General features: G+C 34.0%; 2 protein-coding genes and 1 pseudogene across 2 annotated transcripts in view; 2 read left to right on the top strand and 1 right to left on the bottom strand.

Annotated features, from left to right (window-relative positions):
- Window positions 1-30: 30 nt before the first annotated feature.
- Window positions 31-1,443, bottom strand: LOC145603423 (pentatricopeptide repeat-containing protein At3g18970 pseudogene; annotated as a pseudogene).
- A 2,155-nt stretch (window positions 1,444-3,598) lies between these two features.
- Window positions 3,599-10,695, top strand: LOC145605120 (sec-independent protein translocase protein TATA, chloroplastic-like). The gene is made up of 2 exons (XM_081661142.1): window positions 3,599-3,977; window positions 10,032-10,695. Exons 1-2 carry the CDS (start codon window positions 3,657-3,659, stop codon window positions 10,167-10,169), a joined length of 459 nt encoding a protein of 152 aa, XP_081517268.1. The 5' UTR covers window positions 3,599-3,656; the 3' UTR covers window positions 10,170-10,695.
- Window positions 10,696-12,771: 2,076 nt separating this feature from the next.
- Window positions 12,772-17,746, top strand: part of LOC145603574 (transcription factor bHLH7-like) — a 7,873-nt gene continuing 2,898 nt past the window's right edge. The window contains exons 1-2 of the mRNA XM_081659498.1: window positions 12,772-13,467; window positions 15,987-16,085. Coding sequence (XP_081515624.1) covers window positions 13,126-13,467; window positions 15,987-16,085 — 441 coding nt within the window. The 5' untranslated portion in view covers window positions 12,772-13,125. The remainder of the gene's footprint in view (window positions 13,468-15,986; window positions 16,086-17,746) is intronic.

The following is a 17,746-nucleotide window of genomic DNA, read 5'->3' as shown; positions in this document are numbered from 1 at the left end:
TTTCATTCACAAAGAGCTAGACCAGATCGTTCAGTAGATAGCACTGCGGCCAGGTTTTATTTCTAAACCCTTCGTCCTCATCTCTTCTCTAATTGTTCCTACATCTTCCCACCTTTCAGCCAGTGCATAGACATTCGAAAGACCTATATAATCTTTACTCGTAGACCTTTCATTCCCTAAATGTAAATCTGATTGGAGCTGAAGTAGTATCTTCCCCACTCTCTCACCCAACACGAAATCCCCATGAAGCCTGCATGAACCAAGCAAACTCCTCCACAAAACTGAATTCAATTCAGTAGGCATTCTAACTATAAAGTCATAAGCTTCTCTCAAGAGCCCCGCTTTTCCAAGAAGATCAACTACACACCCATAATGCTCAATCTGAGGCGCGACACCAAATTCCTTCTCCATGTTGTGAAACAAATATAAGCCTTCTTCAACAAGTCCTGCATGACAACAAGCAGACAACATACTTGTGAAGGTTACTGTGTTTGGCCTTACATCACATTCCCTCATTTCATTTAATAGCTCTATTGCTTCTCTTCCTTTTCCATAGAATGCTAGTCCTGTAACCATCGCGGTCCAAGTACGTACATTCCTCTCATTCATCATAGCAAAAACCTTGGACGCGGTACCAAGACACCCACATTTAGAGTACATATCAACCAAACTAGTTCCAACATACACATCATTTTCCGGGGCATCAATCGTTTTCGCTATATACCCATGAACACTACACCCACTCCCTAGGGAACCTAGCTGCGAAACAGCAGAAAGCACACAAACCATAGTCATGCCATTAGGCTTCACATCAGAATCATCAGCCACCATCATCTCCTTAAAACACACCAAACCCTTGATTGAATTCTCATGGGAATTCTGTTTCTGCGAGGAATACCCTGTTATAAGCGCATTCCAAGTAGCAGAACTTCTCCTAGGCATTTCATCAAACACCTTCCTTGCAAAACCAATACCACCATTGCTCGCATAGAAATGCAATGCAGTTGTAGAAACTAAAAGATCCGGCATAAACCCGAGTTTCGTAGCGCGAGCATGAATCTGTTTTCCTTCGTACAAACCCGATACAGAAGGCGACCGAGCACACGCGCCAAGAGCAAAAATGAAGGTGTAATCATCAAAAACAATGGAAGAAACAGAAACCCATTTAGCAAAAAGATGAATTGAGTCTTTGGGTAAGCTGCATTTGATCAAAGTGTTAAGAAGAAAAAGTTGGTACTCTGTTTGATTATGGTTAACAATGAGATGAGCATGGTTTGGAGCTTGATTTGGAGAGAGTATAAAATGGTTTTCGATAAGTTTGGCTAATGTTGAAGGAGATTTTAGGTTAGTTGTAATGAGAATGGCATGAATTTGTTTCAATTGATTGAAAGATTTCGGCTTTCGATGAAGGAGAGTGTAGATTAACTTTGATGTTGAGGACATGGTTTTTCTGGTGAGCTCTGTAGTGGTGGTTAAAAATGGCGGGAAATGAATAAGAAAAGAAAGTGTTTTGATGTTATGTTTGTATGTTAAAGAGTTGTCAAAAACTAATCCGGCTCGAAATTGTTAGAACTCAAGAAAAAACTGATTACAACCTGTGGATCCTTTAAAATTAAACCATTTACAAACTCGTTTAACTCGAAAATGGTAGAACTCGAGAAAAAATCTTACTAATTATGAACCATTTACAAACCTGTTTAACTTGAATCGATTTAGCAAGTTAATTGTTTACAAAGTGTTTAAACCAAAATGAATAACATACTTACTAATTTATACGGTATCAATTAAACATCTTAAATTCATAATATTTACAATGACATTTAGTCATCAATCACATCGAATTTTTACCAGAAAGTTTGCTTAACGTGTCGTTAATAAAAAATCATATAAAAAAAAATTCTCCTCAATTTGACAATTTTTTTCTTACACAAATCATCACAATTCAACAACAATATTGGGATTTTGGTTCACAAAGAGTGTTGCATGGCGTTGAAACTTGATTCTTAATACTTGTGTTTGGTTGTTGTTCAGAGTTAAATTTATTGTTTTAATTTGATAGAGGAAGCTATACCCACCTCTAGATTTCTAAACACCATATTGTACCTTAAGAAAATACAAGTTTATCATATGATTAAACTGTAGATAAATCAACAACAAAAAAAAAAAAAAATTATTAAATCCGAGCCCACAGTTTTGATACAATTATGAAATTGCAATATTGACATAACATTTTTGTTGATATATTAACGATTTTGTCACTTGAAAAACGAATTTTGTTTATCAACATGATAACTTGGGACTCCCACAATGTATCTGATGAGTATGTTTGGATTAGAAACTGCAATTTTTTTGAACAAACATTAAATATGAATTTTACTTATTCTAATTCTATCTCATACTATGACTACTATGTATCTAATATATACCTACCAAATTACCAAACGCCTTTAGTGTTTATGAAAAATTGACACCCGCTGTCCTATCTATGACCGGTTTGAGTGGTCCTAACTTTAAAGGGGTTCTTCTCAAAACGGTCCCTAACATATTTTTAACCGATTTGACCGTTTAACAATGTCACGTGTCTTATTTTCGTAAGGCGAATTAAACAAAAATTAATCCTACACTAGTTTAAACACCCACGCCCTCTCGTTACACCATCTTCATGTTATTTTTGTTTATTTTTTATTTTTAAAACAAGCCAACAAAAATTCAACACTTCACAATTGTAACCAGCTTGCCCTGTAATTTTAAGCGATGAATTGTGTTAAGCAGGACACGTCTATAGTTGGGACTGGGACTGGGACTGTCATGAATTAATCAATAATTGGGATTGTTTAAAATAGAATGTCCATAGTTGGGATTAGTAACATCAATTTTTCTTGTTTTTAAATGTGTTTAAATTAATCATAATATGACAATGAATATCACAAAAACAATAGTGTTTTATGGAGTATAATATGAAGTACTCCTTAGGGCCTGTTCACATTTACTGAATTGAGGTGAACTGAATTGAATTGAACTGAACTGATTGGAGCTGAATTGAACTGAACTGAACTGATTGGAACTGAACTGAACTGAATTGAGCTGAAATGAATATTTTATGAGAGAGGGAAATTAAGAGCTGAACTGAACTGAACTAAACTGATTGGAGCTGAACTGAACTGAACTGAAATTAAGTAAATGTGAACAGGTCCTTAATCTATGCTATACAATATTGCGATATGATCATTTGAGAAAATGTAAAAACTAATACGAAATGAAATACCAAGCAAACTTGATCTATTGAGAAATTCAGGCTTATTGAGGGTGGGGATTCCCTTATCTTTACCCCATTCCCAAAGGGCCTAGTTTGTTAATTTAAGCCGAGTAGATTGGTGAGAGATTCCGGTTCGATGTAGGTCATTTCCTAACCAACCTGAAATTTTTTTTAAAAAAAAATAAAAAAAATAAAAAAAATGAAATCAACATGGCAACATATACTATAATCAATTAGCCATAATCAATAATCTATCATTTTCCCATGGATATTTTGTGATAACAAGTCAAAAAACTTCCAAAAAAAACAATGAATTATCAAACTCCACCTCTTATCCAACACAATCATATTTTACCCTTGACCTCAAAATTCCAAAAACCCACCAAAAACCTTTGCAAAAATGGAGATCTTAACACTCTCACCCTCACTTTCTCTCTCCTCTCCTCAAAAACCCACCTTCCTTTCTTCCTCTAAATCCTCCTTATTCCTCAACCAAACCACCACCACCGCCTTCTTCCGGGTCAACACCTCGGGCCTGGGTTTGAGGGCCCGAACCCATCCCGCAACCCGGACCCGAAAAGGGTTCTGTTGCAACTCTTTGTTTGGGCTTGGTGTGCCGGAGCTTGCTGTTATTGCTGGGGTTGCGGCGCTTGTGTTTGGTCCTAAACAGTTGCCGGAAATTGGTCGGAATTTTGGGAAAACTATCAAAAGTTTTCAACAGGTTTGTCAAATTCATTTCAAGTTATAATCTTTTTGCTATTCTATTAAATGGTATTTTTATTTTGAGATATACAAGTATAAGTTTCATTACTAAGGTATGATTGAAAATGTGTTCTATTGTTTTGATGTGTGTCTTTAAGGTAGTTGATGAATTAGATGATTGAGAATGATTAATGAATAGGGTGTGTGTGTTGATGGATTCGCGAACTTGGAAAGTTTGGAATTGGATTGTGTTTTGTGAGAATTGTGACCGAAAGTCGAAATTGACTCTACTTGGAATGAACATGATGGAGTTTTATAGGAATGTTGGGTAGAGAGGTAGGATAGTGGTGCTTAGTGCTGGCCATGAGCTGAGTGAACCTATGTAATGACTCGTCTTGGTTAGAATAATTTGATGTTGGTAAAACATGTTCTAACCACTATCACAATATTATAGTGATGTTGTTACTCTGAATCTATGATAGTATATGGCTTGGCCAAATCATGTTGAAAAAGTTCCTACCTTGTAATGAGCAAAAATCTTGAATCTAGAACCTTCATTTGGAATTAGTAGCTATATTGATATTTGATAGGGTACTTGGAATTTGTTATATTGGCATTAATATCCATATTCCATAGAGAGAGTATTTGAATTGGGTGTTGAAACATTTATCTTATAAATGTGGTAATGTTACCTAGAGAGAGTATTTGAATTGATTCAACTCGCTTGTTTCAAGTTGTATTTTGTTGGGAGATTAGCGAATTAGGTAACTGTTTGTGCATGTGGGTTTACAATTATAAATTGTTTTGAGGTCTAAAGTTAAAACAATATGGTCATGTTACAATGTTAATTGATTATGATAGAAACTAAGTAAGAATATGTAAGGGCATGTATTGACGTATTGTGCTTGTGCTCACCTGTGGCAAGTTTGTTCATGCCAAAGTTCCTTGTTCTTTTGTGGTTGGCGAACTCAATGATTCATGATTTTTCCGTTGCTTACTATAAGTCATGCTTCTTGGGGTTAGACACCTTTTCATGTATCTCCTTTTCTCTATAATTAGAGAATGACTTTCTTTGTGATGGATGATCAAATTGTAAGATATTCTCTGATTTCCTTTTCTCTATTAATAGAGATTGACTTTCTTTTGTGATGGATGATCAAAATGTGCCATCCTTTTTGTTTTCTCTTCTAAGATATCTTCTGAGTATTCTTTTTTGAGATTTGAGTGATTTTCAGTAACACAAACACTTGTTAGATTAACCAAAACTGATTGATCTTCATTGTATCTCAACAAAACTACTGTGCAACTCCATTGTTCTAGTAGGGTCGGTAAATTACTATTAGGAAAGCAACATCGTTACTTGCCTTAAATAACTATTTCCTTGATCTACCCCTTGCACTGTTGTACTAATTCTAACATTGTGTAACTGGTTTGGTGAGAAAAAGTCTATTGGGTTAATTTTTCCTTTGAAATGACGCCTACACTTTTGGTGAGAAGGTTGGCATAGAGGTATAGAAACTTGTTTCATATGTAACAATAAGGGGTTTTGTCATAATGCATTCTTTACGGATCACAAAGAAGGAAATGAAAATAATTATTAACACACTGACCAAGGGCCTTGTTTAGATGTTTAGGCACAGCCATAGGAAAAATACTTTGGTAACACCTTTTTTTTCACTTTTTCCAAAGTTATGTCTTTAGCTTATAATATACACCAGTGCACTACCCAGCCCCTCTTTGATTTAGTGGTTTTCTTTGATCTCCAAGACTCCAAATAACATTCTCCATTCTCCATTCTATTTTACAATGTATAATCCAAATATCTGCTGTTGGAATGCCCTCGGCCCTTAGATACCGTCACGTAATATAAAAACCACATATAGATTGTTTATCCTTGTTTTACTATCATTTAGTGTCTTAACAATTATATGGATTCCATATTGGGAACTATCCCTACATTTTCTCCTTTCCCTTTCTCAAACATTATTTTGGATGATCTTCGAGTTTATAGTGTCAAATAAGATTCGACAACTTTTAGAGAGTCATGGTAGTATGGAGATGAGAGCTATAGGAAAAATCTATTGTTTACTGGTGCGCAATGCTGCAAAAGCAGAAAAAGGTTACTAAGTAAGAAAATTATAAGCTGGGCAAGGAGGCAAAGGAGATAGTTTTTGAGATTGGACACCAAAGAATGATAAAAGAATTTATACGGGTTGGAAAGGTTAAGGGAGTGAAAAATCCTAGGAACTTTGATTCTGCATAGATACATCAAAGGTGAATTATGAAGAATCTTGTGGCTGAGGTATAGAGGCTAACTACCAAAGATGGGTGAAAATTTTGCTTTTATAAGCCATTCAAATTCAATGGATTAGGGACAAAAACATTACTTGGAAGAGGTCAATGAAATATGAAACTACAATTGTTACCCTTACGCTATGAGGTTTGAAGCTAAAAAGGTGAGTTAACAAAATGTTTTGTAGGATGGCTGGGACCAAATGAGATACCTATAGAAATATGAAGGTGTTTAGGTAAAGATGGATTACTTTGGCTTACAAAGTTTTTCAATACTATAGAGTCAACAGTACTTGGAAGCTTAACATTGTAATCCCTTTGTACAAGAACAAGGGGGGCATTTAAAGTGGTTATAGTTATAAAGCCTATAAGGGATATTAAGTTACTAGCCATATGAGTGAATAGAAATTTATGACGATAAGGATATATTCTGGATCCCGACATATTAATTATAAAAGTGTAGTCTTTAGAATTGGTTCAGTGTGGGTGCGAAGTGCTAGCATCTCATATGGAATTAATCAAGAAACTGGGAACAGAAATTCAGTGTAGTGGGAGTTCAATCATTCAAGGAACTATTCTAGTTTGTGTCTAGATAGATATGAGCTGAGATCGTGAAATGTGGGAAAATTAAATGTGCAGGTTGCTCATGAGATATGACGAAAACATATGATCTCGATTCTTCGTTTAGCTTATTTTCTGTCACGAGTCTAGGGCTCATGTAAAGCCTATATCTAGAAGAAGCCCTCATGCCCAGTATATCGTAGGTTGTGTTATGAGGTCTATATTATTCACGATTGGAAGTAGGTAGTTTGTTCACAAATGAAAAAGGCTAGGTTGTGCTATCGTAGTCCTGTCCCTTATGCTAGTTCTTGGAAGCTCAAATCATAGGTGGATAATTGTGGAGCATATAATAAACTGGGAGGGTTCTTGGCAGGGAACCAACCTTTTGGTGTTCTCTTCTCCACTCTCTAATAGCTATCAGTTGCTGGTCATATTCCCAGTTGGAAATAGTGGTAATGTTATTTACTCATTTTTATTTTTTTAATACTCATTTTAAGGAGGACACTCATCAATGGGAGCCAAGAGACCTTATTAATTTGTTGAGCATTTGTAATGAATTGGCCATAGGCAGGGGTATAACCGTATGATTATAGTTGCACAGCAATTTGCAAGGAAACTTAAGGAGAAGGGCAGAAATAAATTTAGGAGGGAAGAGGAATCAGGATGTCAATTAATATGAGTAGGAAGATAATAGATCACAAGAAAAATTGAGAATTACTTAGTTAGCTTTGGGAGAAGAGAGTCTGGTCTTTTAAATACTTGATGTTTATCTTCAATTTACTTTAATTTCAGATCTTTTAATCTAAATAATTTCTTTTTCCTTTAAATTCTGCTCCAGCTATGCTAGTTCATAACATATTCCTAGATTATGTTTCGCTGTAAACTCTAAAGATAGTTAAGGCTAATTCTTTGGGGTCCTTCTTCCTACCTTTTATATCCAAGGCAAAAGTGAAGCAATTGAGAGCTCATACCCAGGTTTGTATTCAAGGCAAAAATACATTGTCAGGCAAGACATTATGCCCCCATCATGTGAGAGACTCAATATTGGGTTTTAGGCAAGGCATTATCCCATCATGTGTGCATTTTGTGTCTTGCTAGTGAGTAGAGTATGAATCTTTTACTCTTGCTTTGTCAGGAAGGTGTTAGAGTCAATTTGTTTGGTAAAAATACATTGGGTTGCTCTGTTTAAAGATTTGTGCTATACGACAAATTTGTTTGGTAATTTCTTCTAATTTTCTAAAAGGAATTTATCTTTTAATTGGGATAAGTGTTGAAGAATTTTATTGGAAATAAGCCAAGAGTTTGATACCAATGTAGATACGGAGAGCAGGAGGAAAAAAAATTCATGCTCTCAAGCTATCACAATAAAATAATAGAAGATAATGACATTCTAAGTGGATCACTTGACTCTAATCATGTAGCAGTCTTAAGAATTGCAACTTCTTGTATCAAGGGCACATCAATCTAGAGGATTTTATAAAATATTTTTTTATTCAAGTATTGTGGAATTACATTAGCTAGAAACTAAGGTTGCGCAAATGTAGTCTGAAGTCTAGGACATTATTCTCTTTTGGACATTAGATACAACAATGACTCACTTGCAGCTCTTAAAATAGTTAAGGATAATCCAGTAAAATCCGGTCCATGTTTGACCCGTTGCCATCCCTAGTAATTGATATTGAAATACAATTGGAGAGCTGGTGCAAAAAGGTTTTTGCTCTGAAGTTAAAAGTAATATCAGTAGAAGACTAGTGATATTCGCAGCAGAGCATTTTACAGTTACTTAACAACCTTAAGAAATGAAACTTCATTTCTTAAGGGTAAGAAATCACATAAAATCTAGAGGATTTTTTGTAATTAGACACTTAGGGTGCCTTCTATTCAGCTAATATTCAACACATCTAACTTAATTGAACTTATCCGAATTTATTTAAGCTGTAAGTTGAACTTGGGTAAATCTAATTTTCCTGATATAAGTGGAAATAAAGTGAACTAAAGAACCTTAGGGCTCTGCAAGTCAGTCAAAGGTCTAGATTGAAATTAACCATGCCTCTAGGGCAATTATCCTCTTTTGGACATTGAATACATTAATGTGTAGGAGATAAGCCCTATGTTTTATTGCACATCATATGTTAGAATTTTAACCTTGAAACAAGCTTATTAGGATACCTTGTAAGAGGCAAATCTTATCACTGAACCTTAAAATGGAGATTGATGTGTTGATGCTTTTTGACTGGGTTACAGAAGTTAACACTGAATAATTTTGCGTAGCCAATGTATCAAATATCAAATTATCTGCATCATACAAAGCTGCTTTTTGGAAAGTGATTATATCAGTAAACAAAAATCAACATTTTCACTGTCCTCAAGTAGTCTGGAGAAGACATTATCTCAATGTTGGTGGCTATCTTTCCAAGATATACCACCTCTTGTATCATGGCATCCCTTTGTGAGGCAATTCTGATATGGTCAGTCAAATTGGACTTTGAAAGTTCGATTCTCACATCCATGTCATCCAGAATAATACACTTTGATTCACTCTTCAAACTGATACTGTCCAAATCTGCTAAGATCTACTTGTAACTGTTTCTTCAGGAGAATACATCATGTGTTTTGCCAACTTATCTGTGAATGCACTTTAATTATAGCTCTCCCCATCCCTATTTTCCATGACCGGAGGCTTTCATTTTTTGTATGGAAGCATAGAGTACTGATATGATACTAAAGAAAACCCTTTAATTTCTCTCTCTCTCTCTCTCTCTTTTTTTCTCTCTCTCTATGCCACACATTTCAGGATAGGGAACAAGGATATGAAATGCTTGCACAGTGTTAGTTAGATCATTCCCTTTCTATATAAGCTTATTATTTATATTTTGCAAGCCTCTTTTTAAATCCCTATACTATACAGATTTGTTTCAACACTCATTTAATTTGTAGTTTATGCAGTTAAACTTCAGTGTGTATCAATCTGATTTATCTGTGTCTTGCCTTGTTGGTTTCTTGTAATTTTTCTTGCAAGTCTAACTAAAGCCAGTGGATATAGGTTCAGTCTATAAAATTTCAGGCTTCCTGCCTTTCTTTTATCCCTAACCCTTCTGTGCGCATGAGGTGTTCCATATCTATTGAGTCTATTGTTCCAACAATTGCCTAATTGATAGGATTGATAATTTTTCATTTTGTATGTTAGCAGTTCTGAATGCTTTACTTTCTTTCACTGCAGGCAGCAAAGGAGTTTGAACAGGAACTCAAGAATCCAGAAGACACCGAATCTTCTGACAACGTGATTGAGGCAAAATCAGCATCTGAAAGTTCAGAAGAAAAAGAAAATGTTGTCTCTTCGTCTAAAGAGAGTTCGTGAATTAATTTATGTATTCTACCACTTCATTTAATCCAAATTTTCTTCATACATTTTCTTCTTGTTTTTGTGATGGTTAGCGAGATGATGTGTATAATCGAATACTTGTGTAAGAGATCCCTTTATCTCAAGAGCAAGTTAGCAAATTAGCAATTAGAGCTATATCCAAACCAAATATACTATAACAAAGTTCCTATAGAAGATGGTATATCATGGACAACAAAGATCAAGATGTGCTAAACTAGTTTATATATATGCATGTGTTCTCAAGTCTGGAAGTTGTAGGTGTGGAAGAATGAGGCCGAAGAGCTGTTTCGGTAACTACTTTGTCCATCCAGATCTGTCTATGGTAACATCGTCCCAAGTTTTTCACAAGACCTTAATTAAGTTTTTGAAACTTTGAAAGGCGATAATTATTTGGGACATCCTTGAGTTATTTGGATGTGTGGTATAATCGTGGTAATGTATTATATCCTCATATTTTTTGAGGGAAAAGTGAGCCGGAAATATTATTGTGTAGTAAATCGTATATAGTCTCTTTCTCTTTTTTGGTAGTCTAAAGTAGTGAAATAAAAAAAAATGAAATTTTTGAAGGGGGTACCACAGACTTTTCTACCGCCATTTTTATAAATAAAAATATGTGAGGGCCGTAATTTGCGTGTTTAGAAATACAAATAGAATTGAGAAAGTAGAGAGACGTATAAGATATGATGTTGACAATCAATAAAATTAGGGAAAAAAAGTTTGAAAAGTAATATGCAACTAATTGGTACCACAAATGTAAATGATGCTTGTTAATTAAATGAGAAAAAGAAACTTAGAAAGAGGCTACTTTCCTCCGTTTTTTCTTCAACCTTTGTCTTTACAATTCCGTTTTTAGGTGAGTTTCGTGCCTACAAACTTTACAAGTAGTTATGATTGCTTTACTATGATCAATAAAAACGTTTCATGGTTTTGCATGAGTTTGTTCTTTACACAATTATTATATGTAATCCGTATACTACTAGATACATTAAACATTGGGTTAGGATTTGATAGATGTGGCTAGTCGATCATATGTATTGTTATTGCCATCGGCCATTTGGAACACATTGGTTATTATACTGTTCAAACACTATCTTTTCGTCATCTATAATGATTTTTATGTAAGGAAATACATACTCCGTAATGTTTACTAAGGTTAATATGCACATTCTTTCGATTTTGGAACATAATACCATAAAGTTTAACTTCTAATAATTCTAGAAATTATTTTTTCAGTAAACATCTTGTATATTTCTCTATTAGTTATATTAAGTGGCGAGGCATTGTTAGAGCCAAAGCATGCCATGACCCTCAAAAACCCCAAGAGATGTCATCTATACTATCGACAAGAGCTAACTGTCGAGACTTTGGATTCAATAATAAAATGTCGTTTTGCCAATTCAACCACGAACCCTCAAGTCTTGTACTCAAATTATTTTTGTACTTTCCAATTTCTTTACGAAAAAGAAGGATAAGTTTGCATACTAGTCTATAATTTTCAAGTTCCAACACCATTTACCTTTACATATACGTGATATATCTCGTGCATTAGCATAGGTACATCCTAATTTATCTGGAAAAAAAAATTAATAACATTTTTTTTACTTTTCTGTTTTCCGCCCTCAGTCCACTTGATCTAAACGCCTGAACTCCATTAACAATCAAGTCTAGCTACGTCCTTGTTCATGTTCCTCTTGTCATTCTCACTCTCTACTTTGATTACTCTCTTTCCACTCTCACTTAAGTGCTCAACTTCATGCTTTGCTTTCTCTCTATACTGGCCAAATTAACCATACCATGGCCAAATTCAAACAAGGGCATTATAGGAGGAGTGAGGAGATGGAGGGATGGTTAGTCCCTCGATCTCCCCCCCCCCCCCCTTCATGTGATGGGACTTCGACTTCTCACACCCCCATTCCTGCGATAGGGTTGGGGCCCCTTCCCCATAGTTTACCATTTAAAAAATAAAATAAAATAAAAAAGGGCATTTTAATTAAGTTCATTGTTTGATTAGTGTGTTGATAAAAAGTTTCTATGTATAGGTTTAAGTTCCTAAGTCTGACCTTCATTAACAATCAAGTCTATCACTTCTAACTCTCTACGTTCCGTTCCTTACTAATCTTTTACTATCACATAAACGATACATAGACAAGAATCATTCTCACACTATCTACATCGTTTAATGGTACTATGTGTAACACTATTGTGAGAAATACCCCCCTCCCTTTCCAATGCAATCTTGTACTTCCTCAACTAAACTTCACTTAATAACTCAAACAAATCCCAATAATTGAAATTAACATAAGGTGTAAGTAGCTAACTACAAAAAATATGGTAGCAAAGGAAGAATGATTGGGAAGTGTGTCACACCTTCCAAGAGGCAGTTTGTTTGTACCCCTAAAAATTCCTTCAACCACCCACACACACACAAACACTCAATTCAATATTTAAAAAATTAATCCTTTTTTAGTATTATTCCTTTTTGGTCTCTCTCATACTTTACACTACTTGTACTACTAATTATATTACTAATCACCAAAAATACCACTCACTAGAACAAGTCAGACCATTTTTTTTTTAATAAACTACAAAATTATTTAATTTAACAAAAATAAACAAAAATAATCCAGAAAACACTCCCATAATTCTCCCCCTTTTTCTCTCTACTTTTTCTCCTTCTCACACTATATTTTACATTATATCTATCATCATTCATCAATTACATCATTTGGGCAGTTTTTTTTCTCTTCATTAACCATAAACCCACCAAAAATCTTGTATAAAATCATCAAAATATTTCAAAATTTCCAACATTTAAACCCCACCAAGAAACAAAACCCCTGTTTTTGCCACTCAACAAATTACCCAAAATCAATCAAATTTTCATCAAAATTACAAATACCCAGAAGCTTAATTTTTCTGGGTTAATCTAAAAATGGCGAATAATCAACCACATCATCATCATCATGAAGGGTTAGGAGATGAATTCTTTGAGCAAATATTATCAGTTCCAGGTTATAATACGGGTGGTGGAAGTGATGGTAGTGGGTTTGTAGGTGGCGGGTCGGGTGGAGGTGACGGGTCGTCAATTTTGTTGGGCTTGGGCCCGGGAGACGGGTCGGGTCATGGAGGTGTGAATGTTGGGCTTGGTATTGGTGGGTTCAGAGGTGGAATGGGGTTGGGCTTACCTTTGGGCCTGAATTTGGATCATGGTGGTTCTTCCACTCATGGTGGCGGTGATGGTGGTGGTAATGCTTCTTCATCTTCTAGAATTAACGTAAGTCTTTCTTGATTTTTCTCTTTTTTTTAGTGTGAATTTGGTTCAAGTTTTTTTTATTTATATTTTTATTTTTTATTTGTCTTTTTCCGAGGAAAATTATTCAATACGAAGTATGTGTAGTACTAGGTATAAAATGTTCCAAGTTCTTTAATTTAATAATATTTCGTACGGTGTATTGCCAATATTGGGTTATTTCTTTAATGAGCAGGGTCTTCTAAATTTCTAATGTAATTTTGTTATGGAGTATTATTTTTGTAAAACCAAATACTCGTTTGTAATATATTTGCTAATTTATTATTAGAAGCTAATACAAGAATAAGTTTAGATATGTTATTAAGTTCAAAAGCACAAGTTTTGCTTACTAAGAAAATAAGTTTGGATAATAAATAATACTTTTGCTTAATTTAAGATTATATAAGTTTATAATATAATTTCTTACGAGTACAAAGTTTGATCCAAGTAGAGCCCTACTCATATATATACGAAGTTGTATTTTAGGATGTCTAGAAAAAGTATCGTTAGTTTTGTGTTTTAACATTATATGGAGTACTTTTTTAAGGTTGTAGAGGTTATAGAGTGTTCAATTATCATAACTATGGTCCATGTAATATTGTGTACAATACTTAACTTTTATAGGTCTAGATAACATGCCTCTTAGAATTTTGGATAGAGGGTTTATATAAATCTTCCTAATAAGGTTTTGGAGTTGAACAATGTTCGGAGAACCTTTGCTATGTTGAAGTCTAGAGTCTCCATGTATGCATTCATGAATACTTCGTCCTTGGGATAGATTGTTACATACACTTGGGTGTATGGTGCACTCAAAGGTTTTTATTTTTTTTTCCTTTTTCATTTGAATAATTATTGAATATTTAATCATCAAATGAAGAGCAAAAACTAATACTTTTTTTTCCTAAGTGTATGTGAAAATTTTGAAGTTATTTTATTATTTGTGTTATTGAGCAAAAAGTATTTTACAAATTGTTTTAGCTCCTTACTTTAAAGTTTAAACAGCATATTGACATTAAGACAAATTAAGATTTGACATCCATATACTTTCAATATAATGTCACTTAACCTTATAAAATGGCTTTACATTTACTTATATACCCTTTATCTATAAGATGGAGCCAATTAAATTAATCCTAACTATTGAATTATATATTGCATGTGTAATTCAGGATCTGATAAAAAGTGAGGGTAAATTTTGTCAGCTTGCGTTGGGAATTATTCTGTACTTGAGAATCATTACCTAAAACTATAGAGTAACCAAGTTGGACAATTTTCCAGTTATATAATAATATTTGATCTTTGATTTTGATTTGTTTAATTGACTAGCTATTGAATAGAAGGGATGGCTAGCATTAGGGGTGGTCTTAAAGGGGGTCCAACTTTGTTTCCTTACACCAAAACCATAAAAAACCTAATTAGGTTTGCACAAAGAAGTTATCTACCCTTGGTTAATGATTCCACTGTCCCCACTCGATTTTAATTTGGATGTTCAAGCCTTAGTTAGGTGCTCGTAATGTACGTACCAGTGAGGAGTTAAGGAGGGTTCAAGTGTTCGCAACTTTATACTATGAGATAACAAGAAGCTATACTTCAAGAAAAGTGACGTAAGATACGGTTTAGTTTAGTAAAATAATAACAAACAAAGTTTGAAAAGTGGTTAATATTTATATTATTGGAGATAAGGAAATATTAGTATCAACTTGGTCACTAGTTGTACTTGATGAGGATTAATTAGTCAAGGAGGTAATAAACCTTTGTCATTGGTTGATTAGAGTTAGTGGTCATTGACAATTACATTCTTTTCCCAGGGTATCTTTTGTGTGCTACTTTTTGTCATATACAGTACAGTAATGTCTACTTACGGTAGACAATCAGGAATACATCAAATTCTCATCAATTTGCACTCTTCAATTATGATCTTAAGGAGTACTCTTTTCATGTCCTGTTTCTCAAAATTTTCTCTAGTTATCCCTTTATCTTTATGTATTTCTTAAGGTACTCCTAGTATTTCAAATGTACCCTTCAAAACTAGTCTTATTCATACAGTATCGATAGATTCCCTTGTTATTTTTATGTCGTGTTTTGTTTTAGAGATAAAATTAATTTGGAGTGTATCAAGCATAAAACAGTTGGAAACTTCTAGGCTTCAACATCCATTTATGGACAAGGGAGAGCCGATGGAAGAGCTTAGTATAAGGATATTATACTTGTAAAAACTAAAATTCAAAGGTATCTTGTAAATACTGAAATAGCCAACGATACTATATGAATTCTTTTCTTCTTTATCTTTTTACTCCACAAAGTGAATAACAAATGATAGATGATGCTTTTTTTTTTTTCGGGTCAGTTTTCCTTTTTGTTGATAGAAGTGGTCAAAGTTTAACTCAATTTTTTCTACCTTGTAAATCAGTTAGGCAGGGATGATTTGATGAATGATACGCGTTTGAATTACTTATTATTACTTTGTATTATTTTTGACGGGATATTTGATTTGCTTGTTATAGGAGAGTGACTCAATGCATCTATCAAACTTGTTTCCAGCATTTGGTCAGCTGCAGCATCAGTCACTTCGTCCTGCTCCTCCATCTATTCAAGTTCATCAAGTAATATTTTCCAGCATCCTTGTGTCTTCATTTTTTTGTTCTTTCTATTGCTCGAGTATTGTTTGTAGGTGGAGAGAATGATAACCATAGTATCTTATCTAAATTTTTAATTGTGATCCTGTGTCAAGTGTGAGTGCGTGACTTGGTATCCAAAAATGAAAGTAACTTATACCGATGGTGGATTGAAGATTACACATTATGAAGTTTCATTTAGAATTAGTAACTACTAACTAGCACCAAATTAAAAGAAACAAACTAGCTGCTACTTCTTTTTATGTCTAGAAAATGTATGGAAGTTATAGAGATTGGTTAAATGTCAATTATCATCTTGTTACTTTCCCATTTATAACAAGTCCTATAGCTTTACTCCAGCACGTCTGTTTTTCTTAAGCTATATGATTTTGTCGATTTTGGTCGCTTTTCATTATTTTGTTGACATTATAACCTTACTATATCTTATAGTATCTCCTAATACTCTTTACTTTTTCTTTATGCCAAAATTTTGTATAAAATCGTCTCATAATGTCATTAAAATGTTGTCAAAGCCACAAGGGTAGCTTGCTTTAATTCTAGAGGTGACTCCTTTAACATTTCACGGTAACATAATGAAAACATCAAAATAGTGTAAGACAATTTTCACCTAAAACTTGTTTTCCACTTACGGATTGCATAATAATTTATGGATAGGGCTTTTCATCCAATTGGTAAACAAACTATGATTGAGTGCTTCACTAAATCTTGATAGATGGCCAAGTAAGCCACTAACATAAAACCTGAGATGATTAAGACATCAAATCATCAAACACTCAAATGTTTTTAGCATAATAATGAAGAAAATAGTTGAGGTTTATGAGACTGTGTTGCACGTGTGAAGTGAGAGAGTTGGATTGGTCTATGTTTGCACCACTACATATGTGTTGGGCCTTTCACACGTGCAGAACACTTCCTTACAAATTGCGGGGACCCAATTGTCCTTTCCAAAGTTTTTCAGGGCTAATGATGTCACCAAAGAAGGGGGTAAAACTTAAAAGCATCCTACTCATCCCACTGTCCCCTCCTTTGACGCGCTAGCCAAACATCAAAAGAAGCGCGTGGGTCCCACGCGCGTGATAAAATTTTATATATTTTAATATATTTTTAAAAAAATTTTAATTTATGTTTAGTAGTATCCTAAGAGTTGACATTGAAAGCTTTGGGGTTAGTAAAAAAAACTGGGAATATCTGAAGAATATCAAATTCATAGCCATGGATTTTTCAACAGAAAGTTCATACTTTTTTCTGGATATCAATCACTATTAAATAACAAGTTGCTAAGAAAAAGAAATTTGAAAATTTTGGGAGGATCCCTTTATTCCTTTGAGAATACATTTATTGTTGTTTCATACTTTCATGTATCTGTGTACTTATTCTTTTGACATATTTTTACTGTTTCATGTATTTTTATGTGGAAATTCAAGATGCTTAATTAAGCAGAACCAAAACTTTATATCCATGATTAGCGGCATAAGTTAAACGAATGGGTGTGTACATGAAGTCATGAAATAAAATATCAAAGAAGCATATTCTTAAATCTTAATTTTGCCCAATAGAAAGGTTTCTCTTTTCTTGGCAATGATCTAGAAAGACAGGATTGTGAAATCTATTTGAAAACAACACTTGTG

The sequence above is a fragment of the Chenopodium album genome, chromosome 22 (assembly GCF_948465745.1).
Source record: "Chenopodium album chromosome 22, dcCheAlbu1.1, whole genome shotgun sequence".
Classification (NCBI taxonomy): domain Eukaryota; kingdom Viridiplantae; phylum Streptophyta; class Magnoliopsida; order Caryophyllales; family Amaranthaceae; genus Chenopodium; species Chenopodium album.
The sequence above is the reverse complement of the archived record's forward strand: the minus strand, read 5'-3'. Positions and strand labels throughout refer to the sequence as shown.